We start from the raw sequence: 26,683 nt of genomic DNA, 5'->3' as shown, positions 1-26,683 counted from the left end.
AAATACTCCCATTTTGGGCAGCCATTAAAAGAGAAAAGAAGGGAAGAGAGAGGATTGGAAGGAAGAAGACAAAAAGAGAAGGGTTATTAGGGGGACACTCCTTACTATTCTTGGCTTGTTTTTCTTTCCCTTCTATCTTGGAACTTAATTATTTCTTGCATTTTTTTTTTATTATGGATGATTACCAGCTGGGTTATTTTGTGGTTAAAGTTATGAACTAATTCTCTTAAAGTTAGGATAATTAAGGAACCTTGTTATGCAATTGTGGAACTTTGCTATTGATGCTTAATGCTAATTAAGGTTTATTCATTCAAGTAATTTTCATGCTTAACATTTACTATTGCTTGATCACCTTTAGTAAATGATTGAAACAATTAAGATTGCTGAAAAGGATTTTAATTATTAGACAAAAGACTTGAATGGTGCATGATTAAGTTCTTTGATTTTAATATTGTGAGGGTATAGACATATATCTTTGCCTTGCATAATCTAATACAATTTGGTGTTTGATAGGAATTCACGAAATTAAATTAACTTAGACATAAGTAATTTAATTAGAGAGTTAAATCCATTTGATTTCGACAGAAACTTATGGACTTGATTAGAATTCTTGATTAGTAAACTGTCAGGAATGCCGCAGAATTTTCATAGCATTACTTCCAGGAATTGCAAAACAGGGGGAATTAATTATCCTAGCTTACCATTTCATTATCAACTGATTTTCCTATTGCATCCCTTTAATTTAGACTTTAAATTCAGCTGTTAGTTATTTTTAATTGCATATAAAAAAAATCAACTTCCAATTTAATTTGAGTTTGGTTCTTTTATTTTTAATCATTTTGCTAAACTTTAATTTCACAATTTTAAGCTTAAAATCAATCCTTGTGGATACGATATTGGGTTCTTATCACCTTATTACTTGTTGACAGTGTACACTTGCACTTAGTATCTATTTTGCACAACAAGTTTTTGACGTCGTTGCCGAGGATTGTATAAAGTCATTTATTGTGAAATTAAGTATATTGCAATTTGGTTTCAACTGTTTTTGTACTGACTTGGGTGATTCTCGTGCAATTTCAGGTTTATACAATGTATGAACGAGAATCAAGACCCTGAACTACTTCCCATTGATCTTGAAATTGAGTGTACCTTTAGAAGAAGGCGAAGAATACAAAAATAAAAAAAGGAAGTAGTAGTTATGGATGCTGAGCAAGGGGCTCAACAGGGAGCTTCCCAGAGGGCAGCAAATCTATCAGGAGTCGCTCATGATCCACCAGTGAATATAGCAGGAGTTGTTCAAGATCGAGTAGCTTAAGGGGGAGTGGCTGCCAATAATGGGCAAAATGCAGTTATTATGACTGATGACAGAGATCGTGCTATCAGGCAATATGCTCTCCCCCTCTTTAATGAGCTCAATCCAGGCAGTGTCAAACCAGAAATTCAGGCAGCCCAGTTTGAATTGAAGCCAGTCATGTTCGAGATGCTTCAAACTGTGGGTCAGTTTAGTAGGATGCCAACAGAGGATCCTCACCTTCACCTTCGCTTGTTCATTGAAGTAAGTGACTCTTTCAAGCTGCCCAGAGTGACGGAGGATGCATTGAGACTAAAGTTGTTCCCATACTCCTTGAGAGACAGAGTCAGAGCTTGGTTGAACTCCTTGCCTTCTGATTCTGTGAGTACTTGGCAAGAGTTGGCAGAACGGTTTTTGATGAAGTATTTTCCCCCCACTAAGAATGCCAAGCTCCGCAACCAGATTACTTCATTTCAGCAACTTGATGAAGAATCTTTATATGAGGCATGGGAGCGGTTTAAGGAGTTGTTGGGCAAATTCCCTCATCGTGGCATTCCTCATTGCATCCAAATGGAGACATTTTATAATGGTCTAAATGCCCACACTAGAATGGTGGTTGATGCTTCAGCGAACGGGGCTCTTCTTGCTAAGTCCTATAATGAGGCATATGAAATACTTGAGAGGATATCCAACAACAACTATCAGTGGCCTACTTCTAGATTGTCTACAGACAGAAAGGTGGCTGGTATTCATGATGTAGATGCCCTCACTTCTTTGGCAGCCCAAGTATCCTCTATTTCTAATATGCTCAAGACAATAAATATGAGGATGAATCAATCAGTGGGGCAACCTATGGGGACACAATTTGGGCAAATGGAGAACATTTCTTGTGTGTATTGTGGTGAGGGTCATACTTTTGACAACTGTCCTTCCAATCCAGCAGCTGTTTGTTACATGGGGAACCAAAATAGGAATAGCCCTTATTCTAATTCCTACAACCCATCATGGAGGCAACATCCCAACTTGTCGTGGAGTAATCAAGGGGCTGGCCCTAGCAACTCTTCTATACCTCCAAGACCAAGTTTCCCACCGGGTTATCCCCCACAAGCACCACAACAACAAGCAATGCAATCTAGCTCTCTTGAGAACATGTTGAAGGAGTATATAGTGAAGAACGGAGCCATGATCCTAACCCAAGCTGCATCATTGAGAAACTTAGAAAACCAAGTTGGGCAACTAGCTAATGAGCTTAGAAATAGACCCCATGGTACATTACCAAGTGACACCGAGAATCCAAGAAATGGAAGAAAAGAACATTGTAAAGCCGTCGCTTTGAGAAATGGGAAGGGGTTGGAGAATTCCAAGGCCAACTCTGGGCATGAGGGTGAGCCCTCTTCAATCCAAATAAATGAGGAAATTCAAAAAGACACTAAAATTCCTAGTGTAGAAAAATCTGCCTCTGCCCAGAATGCTACAGGAATGCCACAGCATCAGCTCCCAGACAGCTCGAGTACAAGGCAGCCACCTCCATTTCCCCAGCGTTTTCAAAAGAAAAAGTTGGACTCTCAATTTAAAAAGTTCCTAGACATCTTGAGGCAGCTACATATTAGCATTCCCCTTGTTGAAGCCCTTGAGCAAATGCCCAACTATGTGAAGTTCATGAAAGACATCCTTACAAAGAAGAGACAATTGGGGGAATTTGAGACAGTGGCTCTTACCAAAGAGTGTAGCTCATTCTTGCAAAACAAGCTGCCATCAAAGATGAGAGATCCTGGGAGTTTCACCATTCCATGCACCATTGGTAATTCTTATTGTGGCATGGCCTTATGCGATTTGGGTGTAAGCATTAACATGATGCCAATGTCTATTTTCAAGCAATTGGGAATTGGAGAAGTTAAGCCTACTACAGTTACTCTTCAGTTAGCAGATAGATCTCTTGCTCATCAAGATGGGAAGATTGAGGATGTATTGGTAAGGGTAGACAAATTCATATTCCCTGCTGATTTTATTGTGTTAGACTATGAGGCAGACAGAGAGGTGCCCATTATCTTGGGGAGGCTGTTTCTTGCGACAGGAAACGTTAATAGATGTGCAAAAGGGGGAGCTGACTATGAGGGTCCAAGATGAAAGGGTGACTTTTAATGTTTTTAAAGCTATGAGATTTCCTGATGAGGTGGAGGAATGCTCAGTGGTTTCAGTGGTAGATTATTTGACATCAAGGGAATTTGTGACGAGTAATGTTGGTGATCCATTAGAGAGGGTACTGGTGTTTGATTCACACATTGAGGAAGATGAGGAGGAGTACTTAGCTTGGTTGGAGGCTAATTCTCAAGGGTTAAGAACAAGAAACCGATTTGATTCATTGGATTTGTCGTCTAGGGAGTTCAAAGCTCCTAAACCATCCATTAAAGAGCGACCTGAGTTGGAGCTGAAAGTTTTGCCATCGCATTTGCGATATGCCTATTTGGGTCCATCATCCACTTTACCTGTTATTATTTCAGCGGAGTTAAGTCATGATCAAGAACAAAAGTTGCTCGAAGTATTGAGAAAGTTCAAAAAGGTCATTGGGTGGACCATTGCAGACATAAAGGGTATTAGTCCTTCTCTAGGTATGCATAAGATTCTGTTAGAAAACAATGAAAAAGGGTCTATTGAAGGGCAAAGAAGGGTAAATCCTATCATGAAGGAAGTAGTGAAGAAAGAAATCATCAAGTGGCTGGATGCTGGCATTATTTATCCTATCTCTGACAGTTCATGGGTGAGTCCTGTGCAGTGTGTACCTAAGAAGGGTGGGATCATAGTGGTGAAGAATGAAGACAATGAGTTGATTCCTACTAGAACAGTGACTGGATGGAGAATTTGCATGGACTACAGGAAGTTAAACAAGGCCACTAGGAGGGATCATTTCCATCTTCCTTTCATTGATCAGATGCTAGATAGACTTGCTGGGAGAGAGTACTATTGTTTCCTTGATGGGTACTCTGGTTACAATCAGATAGCAGTGGCCCCAGAAGATCAGCACAAGACTACATTCACTTGCCCCTATGGTACCTTCGCATTTAGAAGAATGCCCTTCGGTTTATGCAATGCGCCTGCGACATTTCAGCGATGTATTATGGCAATCTTTACTGATATGGTTGAGCAATTTCTAGAGGTGTTCATGGATGATATTTTAGTCTTCGGTGATTCTTATGATGATTGTCTGAGTAACTTGTCTAAGGTGTTGAAGAGATGTGAAGAGACAAACCTAGTCCTTAACTGGGAAAAGTGTCACGTTATGGTTAAGGAAGGTATTGTCTTGGGGCATAACGTATCTAAGCAAGGGATTGAAGTTGATAAGGCGAAAATCGAAGAAGCTATCACCTCCTAATTCAATGAAGAACATTAGGAGTTTCCTTGGGCATGCCGGTTTCTACAGAAGGTTCATCAAAGACTTCTCTAAGATCTCCAAACCACTTTGCAATCTTTTAGAGAAGGATACACCTTTCCATTTTGATGGAGCATGTTTGAAGGCTTTTCAAGAGTTGAAAAAGAGATTAATTTCAGCCCCTATCATTATTGCACCGGATTGGAGTTTGCCCTTTGAATTGATGTGTGACGATAGCAATTATGTTGTTGGGGCTGTGATGGGGCAGTGAAGGAACAAGGTGTTTCACTCTATTTATTATGCCAGCCGCACCTTGACAGGAGCTCAATTGAATTACACTGTAACTGAGAAGGAGCTACTATCCATTGTCTTTCATTTCGACAAGTTTCGCTCCTATCTTGTGGGAACTAAAGTAATTGTCTACACTGATCACTCAGCCATAAAGTATTTGATTTCCAAGAAGGATGCAAAGCCAACATTGATTCGGTGGGTGCTTTTGCTTCAAGAGTTTGATGTTGAGATTCAAGATAGAAAAAGGGGTAGAAAACCAAGTGGCTGACCATTTATCAAGAATGGAGTATGAAGAAGATTCTAACTCTCTTGTCCCCATCAAAGAAACATTCCCCGATGAACAAGTGTTTTGGGTTAACCATTTTCATGAACTCCCTTGGTTTGCTGATTTTGCGAATTATTTGGCTAGTGGGCTGATGCCACCACAGATGACTAGCCAACAAGGGAAGAAATTCCTGCATGATGTGAGGTCTTATTTTTGGGAGGAGCCCTTTCTATATAAGCAATGTGCGGATCAGATGATTAGAAGATGTGTAGGAGAACATGAATTTGAGGGTATTCTGTTCCATTGTCATGCATCTCCATGTGGTGGTCATTTTGGGGGAGCGCGCACTGCTGCCAAGGTTCTCCAATCAGGTTTATTTTGGCCTTCGTTGTTTAAAGACTCTTATGCTTATGTGGTAAGATGCGATCGTTGTCAAAGGGTAGAGAACATCTCAAGGAGAAACGAGATGCCTCGTACTAGTATCCTTGAGGTTGAGTTGTTTGACGTGTGGGGCATTGATTTCATGGGCCCCTTCCCACCTTCATATGGCAACTTGTATATCTTGGTGGCTGTTGATTATGTTTCTAAGTGGGTTGAAGCCGCTGCCTATCCGACTAATGATTCCAAGGTGGTCATTAGGTTTTTACACAAGCATATTTTCACTAGATTTGGCACCCCAAGGGCTATCATAAGTGATGAGGGAACCCATTTTGTGAATAAGGTGTTGGCTAGTTTATTGGCTAAGTATAGTGTGAAGCATAAGGTGGCTACGGCATACCATCCTCAAACCAATGGCCAAGCGGAATTGTCTAATAGGGAAATAAAGGGTGTGCTTGAGAAGGTGGTAAATCCGAATCGCAAGGATTGGTCAAAGAGGTTGGATGATGCTTTGTGGGCCTATCGAACGGCATTTAAAACTCCATTGGGGATGTCTCCTTATCGCCTAGTGTTTGGAAAAGCATGTCACTTGCCGGTAGAACTTGAACATAGAGCTTATTGGGTACTCCAACAACTTAATCTAGATTTGCAACTTGCGGGAGAGAAAAGAATGTTACAACTTGATGAGTTGGAAGAAATGCGGCTGTTTTCATATGAGAATGCAAAGCTTTATAAGGAAAAGACCAAGAGGTGGCATGACAAGCATATCCAGCACCGTTCATTTGAGGAAGGGCAGCAAGTTTTATTGTTCAATTCTAGACTCAAGTTGTTTCCTGGGAAGCTCAAATCTAGGTGGTCCGGGCCGTTCACTATTACCAAGGTGTATCCTCATGGGGCTGTGGAATTGAGAGGAAATGAAGGAGGTGAATTCAAAGTCAATGGACAGAGGTTGAAACACTATTGGGGTGGTGAGGTTGACTGCAGAAAGACCTCTCTCACCTTAGTTGATCCTTGAAAAATCATGTTCTCGGGCTGCTATGCTTAAAGCTATATTTGGAGAGCAGCAAACATATTATATATATAGTATTTTGTTTTTGTTCTTAGTTTTTCACCTTTTTCTCCTCATGGTCTATGGTGTGGATTTGAATTCATTTTTGTTATGGGGAAGCTGTGAGGATTCAGGCAGTTCTATGGGTCAATTGTAGTGTATTTGGACATGTTTCAGGTCGGTATTTGGTGATATGTATGGCTGGGTTGCGATTCATTTGATTTTGAAGGGTCTGGAAGTAATGCTGCAGCATTGGAGATAGGCGAAATTCTGGGAAATTTTAAGCTCTGAGACTTTTTAAGAAAATATAAAAATATATAAAAAAAGGAGTAAAAAAAACCCCTAGTTTCACCATTTCCCCCAGCCACCATCCCCCAACACTTTCTCAGCTGCCGCCCCCCAACACCCTAGCCGACCCCCAGCCCTCACCTGCATCAACCCGAAACCTCCCACAGCCGCACCTCGTGGCCGTACTCACCACCCATCGCCAAATCAACCCAAGCCATGCCCAGCCACCCTTCGTCTCGCACGACCCCAAGCAACCAGCCCTGATCAGCCAACCACCACAACCCAGAAAACCCCTCGCCAAACCAGCCCAGCCAAGCCGTGCCCAGCCATCTCCTGCCTCCGCCTCTGAGCCACCTCGCCGACCAACTCAACCAGCCACCATGAACCCACGGCCGCGCCTTCCACCTCCTTGACCCAAACCTCCAAGTAGTGACCCAGTCAACCCGCAACCAAACCCCCGTCGACCCACGAACCCAGCGCCTCCGAGCCACCATCCAGTCGACCCACGGTACCCATGCAGCACCTAGTCCCGACGGTCAACGCCCCACTCGAGTATCCACGCCCACAGTTCAGCCATCTATATTTCAGGTGTCCTCCCTTCAATTTTTGGATTAAAATCACTGCTGGGCTGAAATTCTTGTGTACTTTTCATGGATTTTGGTACTTTGCAATGTTGATTTTCTGTTCTAATATGCTATGATTTGCTGAAGACTTTTTGTTGGGAGGAGATTATTTGGGTTGAGTCTCCTTGAGATTATAGGCTGGTTTATTACTGATTAGAACTTGGGATTGGAATTTTGTTGCATTGTTGGTCGAGTTACAGCACTGTGGTGATATTTTATTGGGGGTTCTGTTGTGTTCATTGTTGTTAACATGCCAAAAACTAGAGGTTCCAAGGCTGCCAAGGGTCGACAGCCCATAAGATTCCATTGTGATGAAGCTGAGCAACGCTTCCATGATTTGTTTTCCACTAAACAGTTGATGTGTGAAAGGGGTTTTCAGGTTTCTAGCTCTAATGTCGCAGCCTTGTCGGATTATGTCGCCAATGTGATAGCTCAGAAAAATTGGACAACTTTTTTTCAACAACAAGTTAATCCTGATGAAGAAGTGGTTCGCGAGTTCTATGCTAATTTGATTTCATTAGACCAAGTAACAGTTATGGTGCGTGAACAGCTTGTCCCGTTCTCCACTGCCGCCATTAACCAACTGTTTCGAATATAGGATGTGGAAGATGACTATTCAGAATTCTTAGATAATAAGGACCAGGGACTGAGATCCCAAGTACTGAACACCATCACTGCCCCTGGCAGCAAGTGGAAAATTCTTCCAGAAGGAGCTCATAAGTGCAAGCATGGCGATTTGAACCCTGCTGCTTCGGTCTGGTTTTATTTCATTCGGTACAGCTTAATGCCTACAACCCATACCACCTACTTGTCGTTCTGGCGCTCTGTGCTCCTTTACTATTTGTTGGCTGGCAAAACAATCAATGTGGGGCGCATTCTTGAGCAACAAATCAGGGAGCGCTCGCAGAAACGTGCTGGAGACTTATTCTTGCCATGCTTGATCTCTAACTTATGTTTGGCAGCAGGAGTGCCCTTGACTACTTCTGTTGGTCTCAGTCGCCGTCCTGACATTGGTCCTGCTTGCATTCAGAAGATCCTTGAGTAGTCACTCTCCTACAGCAGCAGCCCCCTTTAGTTCGGCCCCTAGTGCTAGTACATCAAACAATCACATGATAGACCTGCTGTGCGTAATCTATGCCCATCAGCAAGACTATTGGAAATATGCTAAAATGCATGATGACTCCCTTCAGGATGCCATAAACAGGCAATTTCCTGAAGCCCTGCGCACTTAGGCTCCGTTCCCCGAGCACATTCTGAACCACGAAGAGAGCACTGATTCTAACAAGGACGCTGTCGCGACCAGCGACTAGTGTGGGAGGGAGTTTCTCTTGACCCCTTTTGTTACTACACTTTCTGTTGTTTTGCTTTGTTTATTTTGCTCTTTGTTTTCTGTTCTGTTTTGTTATTGTCATTTTTCTTGTTAGTGTTTGGCAGCAATGAGGACATTTCTTTCCTCTAAGTTTTGAGGGGAGTGTGTTTGATTTGTTGTTTTTGTTTGACCTTATGTTATTTTCTTAATTTCTATGTGTGGTTTAAGTGTAATTTGTCTAGAGTCTAGAGTTAAATGGAATCAATGAATGTAGTGTTGTGCCAAAGTTTGGGGGTTGCTCGATGATGAAAATACGAAGAAAAAAATTGATGTATTATGGTAACTTTTGTGTGTAAATGAGTCTTTAGTACTTAAAGCTTTTATGCTAACCAAACTTTAGTGAAAGTGTAAATCCAAATCAATGAAAATAGTTCAACCTCGAAAATTCCAAAGTCCTTAGAAAAGTTGAGGTTGCATGAAGGTTCAAGTTTTTAGAATTGGTTCGATAATTTCCTTGAGGCGAAATCCTAGGAGGCTTAGCAATTTAGAAAGGATTTAGGCAATTTTGTTGGATCGCTTGAGCCTTTCAAGACTACCTTGTTGAATATTATCCTTAGTTAACCCATCTTGAGCTTAATGGCCTATTCTTTTTTATCACTCATGAAATTAAATAGCCCACTCATTTTATTGTGACTAAAAATACCCTTTTTAATTTCATAAAATCAACATAACATCAAGGACATTACTTATGCATGCAAATCATTTTTTTATCAAACTTTTACCCAATTATTTACAAAATCAGCAAGCTTAATTTCTCATGAAATTCATCCTTTATCTCAAAAATTTCACATAAAATCATACATGTCCAAAATCTCATCATGCTCTTATTATTAAATAATTCTAAGAGTATTACTAACACATATTCACATGCAATCTTATAAAAAAAACATTTTTCTATTCCATTGAATCTACACATGAAATCCAACAAAACACTAACAATCACAATAACATGCATTAATTCATAAACACCATATTTCATACATGCCTTTATAATAATCCTACCATGTTTCTATCATTTTTCCTTTTATGCATATCATGATTCATTGGTACATAAAATCATATACATATTATCATATTTTTTTACAAACATCATTATTTCAAAACATACAAGAAAACAAACATGATTGGACTTTTTACCCCTAGGCTTAAACATTTAAGATCCACCATAAAACATCAAATTAATTATCATCTACCTTCACATAAAGCCTAGTATGCATCTATCATCATTTTTGCAATTTTACATAAATCAATGATCTAAAATAATCATAGCAACATAAACAGAAAATATAATCCTCATATAAATCCCATCAAATCCATTTTCCTCAATCATTCCCATGAGCCCTTTTAACAAAACATATTTCTTAAAAATACAAATCATAATCACCTCATCACCAACCTACAATAATCAAACCATTAACACCACCATAAACAACCTCAAAGATAAACCCATCAAAACTAATATATAGGCTAAGAAAAACCATTACCTCTCTTGATTGTTGAATCAAGAACACTCTAGCAAGAAAACCTTGTCACCTATAGGGGATTTCCAAACACCATACATCCAAAGAAAGAAACCACAAAATAAACCTTAGATTAGAGAAGAGGAGAAGATTCAAATTCAAATATATGAAACACTAATAGATAGAACATACCTAGGGTTCAAAACCCTCTTCTTCTTCTCCTTCTCTCTAAAAAAATATGGCAGCCCTTCCTTTCTCTCTCTCTAGCTCGCCACCCTCTCTCTCTCTCTTCCTCTCTTCAATCCCACGGTAGCCAAGCACAAAATGCTCTTCCCAACTTTCATTCCCTTCTTAACCTAATCCCCTCATAAAGCCTCTCCAAAAAGAAATGGTAAGTTTCCTTTCTCCTTTATTTTCTTTTAATTTTTTTAATTTTTCTTTTATTATAATAGATTGGAGATAAATGGTGATTTCCCAAAATAACTATCCTCATCCAATTTAAATTTATTCTCCTTAAAAATAATGAAAAAGAAAATCAATCAATCCCCACTAATAGCTACACGTCCACACTACTTGCCCTTTTCTTTTATTATATTTATTTTTCTATCATTCAAATAAAACTACTCAATAAAATCAAATAAATGGCAATTATAAAATGTGTAGAAAATCCACACATGTGCATCTTATTACCATATACTTGCACACACTAAATCACTAGGGTGCATCACTATCTACAATGCACCTTAGTGCATTCAACCAAATCTCACATAATCACATCAATTGTCACACTTATTTAAAATGTAACACTAATAGTAAAATAAACATGTTACACAATTATTCACTTATTAAAATAAATCACCAAACAAACAATTAACAAATTTAAATTCAAAAAGATTATACCAAACAATTCTAACAATTAAATGAGTGTTCCTTGGATAATTCTTGAGCTAATAAAAAATATCCAATAGTAGTTTTTACAGGCGTGCGGGTTCTCTCTAGCATCTCCATGGCGAGGCGCAAGAAAGCTCACCAGAAGCCGGTTACGATAGACAAGGGGAAGGAAGAATCAGGGACTGATAATTTGGGTGGAGAAGAGTTAACTAACGATGGTGATAATCCTTCGAGTGAGATGGAGGAAATATTCAAGGATTCGATGGATGATTTCCCTGAGATTGGAGGTTCGATTTCTAGAGACCTGAATGGGAATGGGACCGGGGTTTGCGAAACTGGATTGAAATGGAGTGAGCAGGAGGAGTGCAGCAATGAGTTTCTAAATCAGGCCAAAGAGAAATGTTCCTCATTTAAAGATTTGTTGCCGAATCAAGGAGGTGCCCGTTTGCAATTTGAAGAGCCCTTAGTTCAAAATGGTCATCGAGTCGCTCAGGTGGATTTGGAGGAAATTGTTGTTGAAGCAGCTATTTGGAACTCAGCTGTGGTTTGTATGGTTTTAGGAGCTAATCCCCCTTTTGCAGTTTTTGAAGGTTTCATAAAGAGAATGTGGGGTAAGCTAGGTATCGAGAGGATTGCGAGGTTAAATGCAGGCCATACTCTTGTTAAATTCAGAGATGAAGTTACTAGAGACTTGGTGTTATAGAATGGGGTTCTGCACTTTGATAGGAAACCAGTCATTGTGAGACTGTGGACCACTGAATTAGATCACTTAAGGTTAGTCAAATCTGTTCCTGTTTGGGTTAGATTACTTGGTTTGAGTTTGCAATATTGGGGTTCCAAATGTTTGAGTTCTTTGGTGAGTACCCTTGGGAAACTGATTCTTGTGGACAAGGTAACTAAGGATAGGTCTATGATACAATTTGATAGGGTTTTAGTGGAGATTGACATAGCAGATGAAATTCCTAAGTCTATTTAGTTTTTGAATGAAAGAGGGCAATTAATGGAGCAATTTGTTGAGTTTGAATGGCTGCCAACACAATGTAAGAATTGTAAGGTTTTTGGCCATACTGAGGCTTTATGTAATAGGAAAAAGGGGGAGGTTTGGAGACCCAAAGAAAAGAAAAGTGAAGGAGAAAATATGGGCAAAAAGTCTGAGGTGCATATCGATACAACTAGTTCAGAACCAATGGCTGAATCTGGTTTCATGGCTCAACAGAATGATGGTGTTATGGAGAGTTCAAGTGTTCAGGCTCGAAATGATGAGGATGATATGCTAAATGATCAAAGCTCCAAGATAGCTCAGATTGATGGGGACAGGAATACTGAAGTCAGGGATACAGACATGGAGGAAGACTGGATTACACCTAAGAAAATGGGTGGGGGGAAGAGATTGGCTACCAAGGCTAAGAATAAATTGAGAAATACATATAGTGTTCTATAGGATATACAGTTAGAGGGTTCGAAATTGATTGTAACTGCAGGGCAAAAGTCAAATGGGGGAATTCCAAATTCTTAGCTGGAATGTTCGAGGTATGAATAAGAAGGATAAACAAAGATCCCTTAGTGCTTTCTGTAGGCTTAATAAAATTGGGTTGGGTGCTTTCCTTGAGACCAAATTAAGGGGAGCTAAGTTGGAGGAGTCGATGGGTAGTTATTTGGATGGTTGGACCTATTATAAAGGGACTAAGAGTGAGGGTAGAATTTTATTGATTTGGAAGAGTAATCTTTTGACTGTGGAAATTTTGCAAGAAAGTGACCAATATGTTCATACTTTTATTAAGGAGTTAGTGTCAGTTAGAGAGTATTGTGTGACATTTGTTTATGGTAGGAACACAATTCTGGAAAGAGTTCAGTTATGGCAAGACTTATCATGCCTTAGTTTTCCAGCTAAACCTTGGTTATTGGCAGGGGATTTTAACTCAGTTTTTGAAGTTGACGACAGACTTAGGGCTCGTCCTGTTTCTTCAGTTGAATTAATAGATGCTCAAAGGTGGAAAACTTTAGGTTTGGCGGATGATCTTAGGTCTATGGGCTCTCATTATACTTGGACTAATAATCAAAATGATGGAGCAAGAATTTACTCCAAGTTAGACCGCATTTTTAAGAATGAAGAATGGGTAGATATGTTTCCTGATTCGGTAGTTGTTGTTAATTGGGATATATTTTCTAATCATTGTTTCTGTATCATTAAGAGTTTGACTGAGGTGAACACTGGAGTTAAGCCGTTTAGATTCTTTAACATGTGGGCAGATCATGAAGGGTTTAAAACTACTGTTATGCAAAATTGGAATAAACCAGTAGATGCTCAAGGGCTAGACAGAGTAATGGTGAAGCTTAGGAGATTAACACTTGTTCTGAGACATTTTAATAAGTATGTGATTGGTAATATTGATCACAAGTTTCAGGTCGCAAAAGACAGGTATAATCATGCTCATTTACAGCTTCAGCAGGATCCACATTCTGCTGTGTTTCAAGATGAGGAACAGAATGCTTTGGGTAACCTGGTTTAGATGTCTCGGTACTATGATAGCTTTCTTAGACAGAGAAGTAAAGTTAATTGGCTCAGATTGGGGGATGATAATACAGCTTTTTTTCATCCTTATTTGAAAAAGCGAAAGGAGGTTAATCGTAGCACTTCTTTTGTTACTGATAATGGTCAGATTAATGACAAATATGAGGATGTTGTGGATCATTTGTTAAATCACTTTCGAAGTGTGTTGGGCAGTCAAAGTAAGGCTTCGGGATCTATTCACAAGGAGTGTTTCAGGCTTGGTAATATTCTTTCATTAGAGCAGTAGTTGGACTTAATAAGGCCGTTTACTAAGAAGGATGTTAAGAATGCTATGTTTAGCATTAGTTCAATCAAGAGTCCGGGTCTGGATGGTTATGGTGCGTGATTTTTCAAAGCAACGTGGAATGAGATTGGTGATGATATTTCAGATGCAATTTTGAGTTTTTTTCAGATGGGTAAACTTCCTAAAGGATTTAATTATGCTATGTTGTCATTGATTCCTAAAGTTGAGAACCCGACTAAGGTGGTGGATTATAGGCCCATAGCTTGTTGCATTACATTGTATAAATGTATTTCCAAGCTGATCTGCAGTAGATTGAATGTGGTCCTTCCTTTGTTAATTCACCAAAATCAAGGAGCTTTTGTTAGGGATAGACTGTTAGCTCATAATATCCTTATTTTTTAGAACATTCTTAAAGGGTATAAGAGGAAGAATATCTCTCCTAGATGTGTGATGAAAGTGGATCTGAGTAAGGCTTATGATTCCATAGATTGGTATTGTCTTGAGGATATTCTTGCTGCATTCTGTATTCCGGATCAGTTCATTAATTGGATTAAGCTTTGTTTAAAGGATTCGGGTTACTCAGTCTTGATGAATGGGAGAGTGCAAGGTTATTTTACTGGTAGGAAGGGTTTGAAACAAGGGGACCCGATGTCTCCTTTGTTGTTTGTTCCTGTGATGGAGTATTTTACTAGACTTCTCATTCAAGCCTCTCAGAATAAGGAGTTTCGGTTCCACCCAAGATGTAAGAAGCTTAATTTGGTGAGCCTGTGCTTTGCGGATGATTTCGTGCTGTTTTGTAAGGGCACAAATGCCTCTGTTCAGGTTATTCAAGAGTGTTTTAATTCTTTTAGTAGAGTTTCTGGTCTAACAGCTAATGTGGAGAAATCTCGAGTTTACTTTGGGGGTTTGACTGAGATTGAAACCAGGGAAATTCTGAAGGATATTCGTTTCTCTGAAGGTGAGTTTCCTCTCAAATATCTTGGAGTTCCTTTGAGACCTACTAAGTGGAAAGCAGGAGATTGTGCTGTTATAATAAAGAAGATTCAGCTGAAGTTACATCATTTGTCTAATAGACACTTATCATTTGCTGGAAAAGCTCAACTTATTCACTCTGTATTATTGGGATTGAGAGCTTTTTGGATGAGTATTTTCCTTCTCCCAAAGAGTGTTATTTCTGAGATTGATCATATGTGTAGGAAGTTCCTTTGGGGTGCCAGCAGAAGTAATGAAAACAGAAGTAAACTTCATTTCACAAATTGGGATCAGGTTTGCCTTCCTAAGCATCTTGGGGGTATTGGGTTTAAGGAAGGAGCCAAATGGAATATGGTTCTATTAGCTAAATATTTGTGGGCGATTTCCTCTAAGCGGGATATTCTGTGGGTGAAGTGGATTGATGCTATTTATCTTAAAGGTCAAAGTATTTGGGATTATATGCTTCAGTCCGATGTGAGTTGGTATTGGCGTAAGCTAATAAACTTGAAAGCTGTCATTCATAGTGAGTTGCTGGAAAGAGCAGTTCTGAACAACAAGCTGAAGGTCAGTAAACTTTATGTTCTGCTTCTTAACAAGGAAAGGGTTCCTTTTGCTTATGTGATTTGGTGTAATCTGTCCGTGCCCAAGCATCGCTTTATTCTTTGGCAAGCCACTTTGAGGCATTTTCTAACTAGAGACAACTTATTAAAATGCCATATGTATCTGCCATCTGTTTTGTGTCCTACTTGTGAAATGCAGCAGGAGAGTCATGAGCATCTTTTCTTTCAATGCCAGTTTTCTCAACTGGTGAGAAACAAAGTTGCTGCTTGGTTGGGTTGTGAGATCTGGCCAGTTCATCTATGTGACTGGGTTGCTTGGATGGTGGGGAAGCCGAAGTGTTTACAGCAAAAAATTTTATCTGCTGGGTTAGCTGCTTCAGTATATATGATCTAGTGGAATAGAAATCAGTGTCTTTTTAATCTCTGCTCTTTTTCTGTTAATACAGTGTTTGCTTTATTGCAAAAGTGCTTGAAAGCTAGAATTGAGAATTTGCATAGATTTAAGCTGAAAAGTAAAGATGTAGCTTTCTTTGAGAAAGTTAATCTCTTGTAATCCTCGGCTTGAGGGGCTCTTGTTTGAGCTTGTTTTTTGTATTTGGCTTGTGGTTCAATATATTTTTCATTTCATCAAAAAAAAAAAATTCTAACAATTAAATAAAATAACAAACAATCAAATAAAACAAACAACAACTAAATAAAATAAACAAAATTTAAATAAAACAATTCATCATACTTAACATTTAAATAAAATAAATCACAAAATTTAAATAATCTAAAAAAAAAATTTGGTGCACTACACTCTCTCTCTCACTCTCTCACACACACACAATTGTTTCCATTACTCACTTGTGTGAACACAAGCCTTCTAGAACTCTCTAATTGATAGTTTTTCTAAAAATGGGGGAAATCATTCACATTTTCACTATTTAGTCTAGGTTCATGGCATTTTCTTGCATCTCATGTACATACACACACACAATCAAGCAAGCCTATCACTACAAACCATGCACACAATCACAGCTATTCAAATGAATAAAACTGTTAAAATCTATTCAAAAAATTACAAACTTAACACTTAAACAATTAAATAAAAAAAAATTCAAACACATAAACAAATAATAAATATAAAATAAAAAAAAAAATTGGTTCGCTACTTAAGTACTTAAGTAAGATAGCCTAAACATTAATACATTGGCGTAAAACTAAACTTAGAACTAAACAAACTTATAAACAAAACTGGCTTACTACTAACTTTGGCAACATATCATCCATGTAACACCCAACATTTCATAATACATTTTTTTATATAAATCATAATTTTCAATACATAAAATGTATAAGTTTAAAATTTTATGTTAAACATAAAATTGTGTTTAAATGATGATTTTATGTTATTAACGAGATTAAAGAGAGAGATAAGTATAGTCAAGTATTGGACCCAAATTCCATATAACTTTAATTGTGGATTTTTTTAAATTAAGAAAGTTTTATTGAAGGGCTTATTTGAAAACAATTTTGATATTTCGGGTCCAAATGTTATTTCAAGAATTAAAGAAAAAAGGGTTGAGTCTTATTTTCCACATAGCTCACTCTCTCTCTCTCCTCAAATTTTTTTTTTTCTTTCTTTCTCCCTCTCTTCCTATTTGTTCCTTTCTCTTTCCTCTCTGGTGTGCTATTGTTGCTGACGACGAACGACCACTTTCCAACCGCCACATATAGACACGCGCCTGACTAGAATGTGCAGAATTCTTCGAACTATCGACCACGTAGGACCTAGAAGTCACTCGCTCATTAAGGACCTCAATCAGTTGATTTAATTTCGGCCACTGTGCGACTTCAAAGTTGTGATCCGACCATCTCAAGCATCTGTTAGCTTATCTATCTCCACCATTGTGTTCCCCGTGTTGTTGGCTTCAAAACCCAATAAATTGTTCCAACACCTACCATATTTTGGTGGCTGGCCCACCACGATCCACCATTGATCGACGGTCAAAACTTAGTTTTTGAGGTTCTGGAGTTCGTTTTGAGCTTCATAAATCATCTTTTACCTTGTTTTTAAACCCGATTATTAAGGCATAATTTCTTTTACCAATATACTGTAATTTAATTGTGACTAATTAGAGTAATTGTTATTATGTGTATTTATAGTATATATTTATATATTCTTGATGAAGTGAATATTTTCTATAATTATACTGGCTATCTTGGATTATATGTATATTTCATACAAGTTTTGATTTTGAGATTGTCCATTTTATAGGCATTGTGCTGCCCAATTTTTAAAAAAATAATAGACACTTAATAAATTGTAAAAAAAAATATTTTATTGATTTTTTATTAAAATGGAAATTATTATGAATAGTAAATTTAAATAATTTATTTCTATTATTTTGTTTGGTAAATCAATATTATAATTTTATGTGTAAAGTATGATTTATAGTGAAAAAAATATTATTGAGTAGTTATTATTGTGTATTAATATTTTGGTTCATATTTGAATGCTGAGATAATATACAATATTATTTTTCTCACAATTATTAATATTTGTAAGATTATTGAATTTTATAGAAATTATATTTACTATATCAATGTGATTGATTTTATAACTAATTAATAGTAATATAAATATCTATATTTATATTATTATCATTATATTGATCATTATAATTTTATGTTAAAAATATGATTTTTTTTACATACATAAATATACATTCACATACATATTGTTATTGAGGTATTTTGTTATTAATATTATAATAGATGTGATGTAGAAAAGTTTTTAGCATTATGATGATAATAATTATTATTATCATTTATACAATATCAAGAGTGTATATTTACGATTTTCAAAGAATTTAATAAATGATGTGCTTTGAATAGGATTTGTATGGATTGGATTGATTGACTCTTGGTGAGCAGTTTTAAAATAAGATAACGACGTAAGGTAAGTAAATCTCACCTTTTGTGCTTCAGTGTGAGATGCGTGACTACATTGATTGTGTTATGTCTAATGAGTTAAGTATGGGGTGATGATGCATATGATAAGTATGTGATGAACGATTATAAGAGTTCTTTGTGATATGAATATCAGAATGATGTTGTATGACATATAGTTGATGAATTTTTTGATATGTTAAAGTTGTCTTATTTGATTAAGATTGATCTGAATTATGAGCAATTATGTGTTCTTATGTTAATGAATATGTTGATGGCTTATATGTTCATGATTTTGTTACATGATATGATATATGAAGCATTGAAATTGTTAGGCTGGAAACCTTAGACCTGAGTCATAGGTCTACGTTAAGGTATAACAACGCCACCAACCCAAAACTTCATATATTATGGCTAAAGATGTTTTGTGTTTTATGAGATTGGATACAATTCCTTGATTGAATATCATCAAACATGAGTCATGAACATGAACATTGGCATTTCAACATCAGCATGTATGCATGGCATGTACAGTTATGTGATATAAGACCATGCATAAGAAAATGAGAAAAGTTATGAAATTCCTTGAAAAGTCTTATGTAAAGTTAAACATTTTAATGACATAAAGGCTTAAGAAAAGTGATAATAAGATGTTAAAAAGGATGCCATTGTTTCAAGGAAGCAATTCAGTAAATTCATTAAAGAAGACGGAGGTCTATAAGGCTTATAGTGGAAACCCACTAGTGTGGGCTAGGTCATAGTTTACCATTCAGATTTGTTTGCCATGTTTCATTTTTTCTCCTCCATTTATATGTGTAATAAGTATAGCAGCTATGGCAATGATTAAATGAGTAATATGATGAGCTCAGTTGCGATGATGGATAGCTGGAGAACAACTCATGGGATTTTATATTATATGTGTAACAAGCCCTGCAGGCATTGGCTTAATCGAACAACGTGCACAAAAGATAATGGGCCCATAAAAATGTGAAAGTAAAAGAAAAAACATAAAAGTAAAGATTGAGAGTGCATGATCAATAAATGAAATTCATAAGTATATAAGTCAGCATATGAGTATATGTGAACTTCAAACTCGCGACATTCATGTGTATGCGTATGCTTGAGATTTACTTACTGAGCGTTAGCTCATTATGTTATTTTCCAAATTTTTCCCAGGTGTGGCTTTAGATGTTTGGAAACTTGTGGAACATGGACTCAGTAGCAATGCAATAGTGGTTTAGGATTTTTCCTATTTGCTATATTTAAATTTAAAGTATTCATACGTGTAATCGTTTCTATTAATAAGTTTATATAAAAGTTTTAAAATTTTCTATATTTCATAGTATCATTATATTTAATGGGTTTTGTCAAGTGCTTAATATACTCATAAAACCTTGTATTATGAGTATGTGGTAGAGGTACCCTACCTTAGGGCTGTCACTGATTGTATCAGAGCCTTGGGTGTTATATATGTTATATACTCATTATGTTATACATTTTTGGAATTTGAAATACTACTAAGCTCTGCCACAAGACAAGCCAAACATGAATGGTTAGTATAATATATAATTTTTTTAGTTAATGTATGTTATGTTAGGATTGATGCCCTAAGATCATGTAAAGACATTTTATTGGTTTTAAATAAAAGTACAATTTTATTATATTTGAATGTTATAATTATTGTTTGAAGTAATTATATAATAATATCAAGATAATTCCTTATTAATTTATGAGAATATGATCTTATACTAGTATGAGAGAATTAAGATCATATATAATGAATAAAATAGTCAGTAACATATTAAAGTATGGAATCTTTAATGAATGGTTAATAGTACGATTTGCTAAGCATACGAGATGCGAATAATCTAGATTCAGATTACTGATGTGGATAGACATATTAGTAAAGGTGTTGTCTATAATAGAGATTATATATGACAGGACCGATGATAATTAATTATCTTTATAAATTTCTCATTTGACGTAAAAATTTAATTCTTATCATAATAGATGATCATTTTTAGATCAGTCTAAATCCTAAGTATCCATGGACTCCTGTTTATGTTTATTGGATCTTTTGATTCACTTGTTAAGGTTTCTTAGAATAATGAGACTAATGACTTTGGTTTTAGAGATTCATTATCATGAATGGCTGGGAACATGAATTATAATAATGAAGTCCATGATTTCCTAACGAATCGAATATTGGTTCCCTTCAGAGTTAATTATGGAACTTAATAGTTATTGAGATCAAATCTATAATTAGATTATAGATTAATTATTCGCTAGTGAATTAATGATACTTAAGGATGAAGAGGTAATTAGAAGGGTCAAATAGTAATTTTGACCAACTCTTATTAACGAACCAATAATAGAGGACATAACTACATATATTGATTATATCAATGGACTACAAGAGAAAAACTCTGTAAATATAATTTTATAAATACTTAGAGTGCAATTCCATATTTATAGTGGAGTAATCATGGAATTAATAAATAAGATTATTAGATTAAAGAGTTTAATTAATAATCTTCTTTATTGGAGCTTCGTATCATAGGTCCATGGTCCCTAGATCACCTACGTCCTACACTGTCAATGGTAAGGAAGTCAAAAGAAATAATTATAAAGAGAAAGGAATAAATTGCAAAGGAATTAAGTGTCCAGGGCAAAGAAATAGCTATGGGTAATTGATTAATTATGAATTAATTAATTATTTAACCATATAGTTTTTATTTCGAAAACTATAGGTTCAAATTAATATTAATTTTGTTTGGATTAATGTGAAGAGAGAGAATATTAAATATCTTATTTACAATATGATATTTATTTATTTAATTTAAAACTGATATTTTATGATAAAGTTAATTTTTAATTAACTGATAATTATGTTAGGACAATAGGGAAACCTTTATTAGGTTGTGCGACACACATTGTGCAGCACACTATGTGGTGCCTAACTTAGGGAATTTTATCCCTGAGATTTGAATTTTGAATTTCAAATAATTTTTTTTAATCAGTTATTTAATTATTCTTTTTTAATGTGATTTAAATAAATAATTACATGTAAATATCTCATCAGTTTTAATTTGAATTATATTTTAATGAAATAAAGATTATTTAATTAGATTAAATATCTTTATATAAGTATGATAGTACGTAACTTTTAGAAGTTTTATTATTATTTTTGAGAATAAAATATAGACTCTCTCTTTAAAACGATAGTTTTCTCAAAACCTTAAAACTATGCTAAACCCTCTCTTTGTCAAACCTCTCTAGACCTCATGTGTTGAGTACATCTAGAGAGTCACATAAATCAACATTTTGAATCCTACGTGCCCACATATGTCTTTGTGTGTTTGAGGATTGGTCTGGAAGATCAGGGTGTTAGCTTTCAGATTGCCAGATTGGAAGATCGTTGATTTTATACCAAAAGATTCAAGGACACTTGATAGGCTACAAGAGGTAATCCCTGATCTATTTTGTATGTCATTTAATATTTATAAATGTATATGATCCTAGATGGTATTAATAGTTTTTAAAATGGGCCTATATATTGTATTGCGTACCTTTGATTTAACCATTTAATTCCAACAATTGGTACCAGAGCAGTCTACACATATATATATTAAATAATGTGTGTGTTTCATGCATTTTTATATGTATGCTGATATGTATATTGAATGGATGTATATCTTTTTTGAATGTATGGTTGAATGAGGGATCGTTAATTATATGGTGCTATGGGTTAGGAATTTTGTTGTTTTTCTAGATCTTATGCAAGCCATAAGGGGCATAGGTTTTTTGGTAAAATTTGTTTGTGAAATATGTATTTTAAATTCTGTACACAAGAGATGAGAAGGACGCAAGCCCAACCGCATGCACTAGACTCGGGACAGGTCCGAGCCCTAGTCGCGCGCAAGCCCGCAGCTCCATGTGCACACCCCGAGCGCATGCCAAGGCTCCTGAACCCCTGTCCTCGCGCGCACACTCCCAGTCGTGCCCCTGCCACGCCCCCCCTGTGCCCTGGTCTCCTGCCGCGCGCATCCCTGTAGTGCACCTAGCACCTAGCGTCGAGCTCTAGGATGGCTAAGCCACCAATCTTGGTGCCCAAACCCTAGTTCCTTACCAAAAATCTTTTATTTAATTATTTTTTAAATTATTTGAATTTAAAAGTTTAATTATCTTATTTTATTTTATTATAAAATAAAATATCTTTTAGTTGATTAAGATATTTTAATGTCTTAAGTTTAAATAATTATTTGAATTTGATTATTTAACTATTTAAATTCATCTAAATTAAAAAGATAACAAAAATGGTTATTTAATTAAAAGTTCCTTTTAATTAAATAAATTAATTAGAAAGTTTGTTTCTAATTAATAGGTTGGGCATAACAAAATTCTTAAAGATTAGCAAGAAAGCCCAAAGGAGAGGAGGAGCATTCTTGGAGAGTCTTGAAAGCTACATAGGCTTAGATTACAATTTTATTTCTAATTTTTCAAGGGTTGTAAATTTTAGAAATACCCAATAGTACTTAGTTCATTATTTATTGTTTGTTTATTTATTGTATTTATTTAAATAAATATCCATTGATGTTTGATTGATAACATGATCATGCATTAGTCAATTACATCTCATTCATGAAACCCCACACAGTTTCGCATTAATTATGAATCTTTTAGAAACATGATTATCTAGATTGTCCTATTTGTTTATATGAATTGTTTTGGAGAAACCAATTTCATTTAAACTACTAATTATTAAATTAGTTAAATCTTGGTAACTCACACCATAATAAAGCCAATATATTTTAAAGGCCATTAAGATAACCAACTTTATGTAAAAAGCGTTTTAGTAAAGATAGATGAATGTAATGGGTAATTATCTAAATCACATTAATTATAGAATCAGGCTCTTTTATAATTATAACTGTTATTTTGTAATTACTTACATTGATAGGGTTATTATTAAACTAGTAATTAATTTAGAATTAATTGATTTTTTTAATAGAACAGATATAATCTAAAATAGTAAGTGGGAGAAGGTGAACATCTCAATGTGACCTATGGTCTCCATTATTAGTACAACACCGGGAGATATCAATAGGGCCTCGAGGCGGCTTTGTTTCCGTCCACCTAAGGAAGGTTGACTTCTTACTAAGATAGAAAGGAGTGATGTATTTTAGGCTTGACCGACCCTATGACGGCACTCTCTAAGTTAAGTTATGAATTCTGAAATAATGGGTTACACTTATAAAGATGCAATTAAGCTCTTGTGGTTGATAATTGCATCTTGACCAAACCAACGATACTTTGTATTTAAAAGAGAAAATAAAGAGTTATTTAAAGTTTTAAATTATAAAGATAAGATTGTATTATAAGCTATCTGAATTTAACTTGACCGACTCTAAAGCGACACTTTATTTGTTGGGTTGTTCTATCGTGGAAAAGTAAATGTTAATTTATGTGTTTTAATTGTTGCATTCATGCATCATGTTTACTTTCCAAAACATTGATAATTTTTCAAAAGATAATATTATTGTATTTTATTTATTTCAGCAATGTTGAACGGTGGCAATCCAATAACTGCTTTACTGTCACTTGAAAAAATTAACGATGATAATTTTATAAGATGGAAATCAAATCTAAATCTTATGTTAATATGCGAGAACCACAAATTTGTCCTCGCTGAGGAATGTCCTGAAGAGCCCGCTACCACTACCCCGAAGAATGTTTAGGACAAGTATGATACTTGGATTCTATCCAATAATAAGGAAAAGTGTAACATGCTTGTGAGCATGAAGGATGTTCTGAGAACAAAGCATGAACCCATGGAAACTGCGTTTGAGATAATGGATTTTCTGCAAGCCATGTTTGGGTAGCTATCTGATCAAAGTAAACATAAGGCAACTAGAACCTACATGACTACTAAGATGAAGAAAGGTGTTTATGTACGTGAACATGCCTTGCGCATGATTAACGTGATGCATGAAGCAGAAATACATGGGGCCATCATTGATGAGCGTACACAAGTAAGCATCATACTGTAATCGCTCACTCTTTCCTTTTCTGTGTTCACAACCAACTATATTATGAATAAGTTGGAATTCAACATGACCCAACTATTGAATGAACAATAGAAAATTGAGTCTCTTAACAAATCCATTACCAAAGAGACTGAGGCAAATGTGGCAGAGGAGAAACCTTCAAACTCTGAGGAGAAACCTAAGAATAGAAAGAAGAATATTGATAAGGACAAAGGAAAGGGGAAGCAGTCCAAGAAAAGCAAGAGGCCAAAAAAGACAAGAAGAACAACAATGACAACAACTCCATGAAGAAAGAACCAAAAGGAAAATGTTTCCATTGTGGAGTTGAAGGTCACTGGAAGAGAAATTGTAAGAAGTATCTCTCTTGGCTGAAAAAGAAAGTTCAATATGATTTGCTTATACTTGAAGCTTGTGTAGTGGAAGACAATATGTCATCCTAGGCTTTAGATTCAAGAGCCACTAACCATGTTTGTTCTTCTATTTAGATACTTGAGTCATCAAGGGAGCTGGAAGATGGCGAGGTGACCATGCGAGTTGGAAGTAGAGCGCTCATTTCAGAAAGAGCAAAGGGAACAATCCGTTTAATTTTTGGGAAAAATTATTTAGTTTTGAACAATGTTTATTTTATTCCTAGATTTTCTAGAAATTTAGTTTCTTTATCTATGTTGCATGAATTTTTTTTTTATATTTCTTTTAGTAATAATGCGATTGTTATTTCGAAGAATGGTTTCAAAATATGTCAAGCAGAAAATAATAACGGACTGTATATGCTCAAACCAAATGAAAAAATTCTCAATAATTTAGAATTATTTAATGTAGCAAAACCGCAAGGAAACAAAAGACAAAAAGTTTCAAACGAGGATGACACATATCTTTGGCTTCTTAGACTTGGTCATATAGATCTAGATAGGATAAATCGGTTAAAAATAGATGGACCTTTGAGAGAAATAAGAGTTGGAACTCTTCTGGTTTGTGGATCTTTCCTAGAAGGAAAAATGACCAAACGTCCTTTCTCAGCGAAAGGAAATAGAGGCAAAGAACCTTTGGAGCATGTACACAACAATGTTTGTGGACCACCAATCAATGTATAAGAAAGAGGTGGGTATGAGTACTTTGTCACTTTTATTGATGATTACTCAAGATATGGTCATACTTACTTAATGCTTAGGGAATCTAAAACCTTTGGTAAGTTTCAAGAATTCAAAGCTGAGGCTGAGAAGCAGTGACGTAAGACTATTAAGACACTCCGATCTTATCGAGGTGGAGAATATTTGGATTTAGAATTCAAAGATTTCTTGTTGGAGCATGGTATTCTATCCTAACTCACAGCACCAGGAATGCCATAGCAAAATGGTGTTTCTGAAAGAAGAAACAGGACCTTGTTGGACATGGTCAGGTCTATGTTAAGTTACTCTTCACTTCCTCTCACATTCTGGGGATACGCACTTCAAACGACGACTTACATTTTGAATGTAATCCCATCGAAGGCCATTAGCAAAACACCACTGGAACTGTGGAATGGAAACAAACCTAGTTTGCACCATTTCCGCATTTGAGGTTGTCGTGCTCATGTTCTTAGACCTAAATCAAGGAAACTTGAATCAAGGTCGGAAGTGTGCATTTTTGTTGGCTACGCTCCAGAGACAAGAGGCGGTTATTTCTATAGTCCCAAGGATGAAAAGGTATTAGTTTCCACAAATGCAACCCTCCTTGAACATTACTATATCAATAACTATAAACCTCAGAGCAAGGAAGTATTGGAGGAACTCACAACTGATAAGATTCCATCACAATCAACTTCATCATGAAATGACAAACGAAAAACCGAGGAAACCATGATTCTTGGAAAAGAAACCCTAACGCAACGTCGTAGTGAGAGGATTGTGAGACAACCTGTTCGCTACAAACATGAAGCAATGTAACAATTTTGAAAACAAAAAAAATTCTCATATCGAATTCGAAATGCCATGCTATTATTACATGTCATTGTTTCTGATACAGACAAGGACGACCCATTAACCTTTAAAGAGGCAATAGATGATCCTAAAAAGGAGAAATGGCAAGAATCTATGAACCAAAAAATGGAATCAATGTATTCCAATTC

The 26,683-nt window shown here is 36.0% G+C and overlaps 2 protein-coding genes, 1 non-coding gene and 1 pseudogene across 3 annotated transcripts; 3 read left to right on the top strand and 1 right to left on the bottom strand.

Annotated features, from left to right (window-relative positions):
* The first annotated feature begins 1,354 nt into the window (after positions 1-1,354).
* On the top strand, positions 1,355-3,418 carry LOC133796249 (uncharacterized). Its single transcript, XM_062233723.1, has 2 exons — positions 1,355-1,954; positions 1,997-3,418. The coding sequence occupies exons 1-2, from the start codon at positions 1,355-1,357 to the stop codon at positions 3,416-3,418; spliced, it is 2,022 nt and encodes a 673-aa protein (XP_062089707.1).
* LOC133798802 (small nucleolar RNA R71) lies at positions 1,739-1,845 on the bottom strand. Its single transcript, XR_009876020.1, has one exon. It is a non-coding gene; the product is annotated as a small nucleolar RNA R71 (small nucleolar RNA).
* A 28-nt stretch (positions 3,419-3,446) lies between the features above and the next one.
* Positions 3,447-6,607, top strand: LOC133796248 (uncharacterized; annotated as a pseudogene).
* Positions 6,608-12,764: 6,157 nt separating this feature from the next.
* Positions 12,765-13,781, top strand: LOC133796247 (uncharacterized). The gene has a single exon (XM_062233721.1). It carries the CDS (start codon positions 12,765-12,767, stop codon positions 13,779-13,781), a length of 1,017 nt encoding a protein of 338 aa, XP_062089705.1.
* The last annotated feature ends 12,902 nt before the right edge of the window (positions 13,782-26,683 follow it).

This window comes from Humulus lupulus, chromosome 8, assembly GCF_963169125.1.
Source record: "Humulus lupulus chromosome 8, drHumLupu1.1, whole genome shotgun sequence".
NCBI lineage: Eukaryota > Viridiplantae > Streptophyta > Magnoliopsida > Rosales > Cannabaceae > Humulus > Humulus lupulus.
The sequence above is the reverse complement of the archived record's forward strand: the minus strand, read 5'-3'. Positions and strand labels throughout refer to the sequence as shown.

Coding starts and splice junctions, on each gene's coding strand:
- LOC133796249 (XM_062233723.1), top strand. CDS start 1,355: ATGACTGATGACAGAGATCGTGCTATCAGGCAATATGCTCTCCCCCTC. Junction 1,955..1,996: donor TTGCTAAGTCCTATAATGAG/GCATATGAAATA, acceptor AACAACTATCAG/TGGCCTACTTCTAGATTGTC.
- LOC133796247 (XM_062233721.1), top strand. CDS start 12,765: ATGGGGGAATTCCAAATTCTTAGCTGGAATGTTCGAGGTATGAATAAG.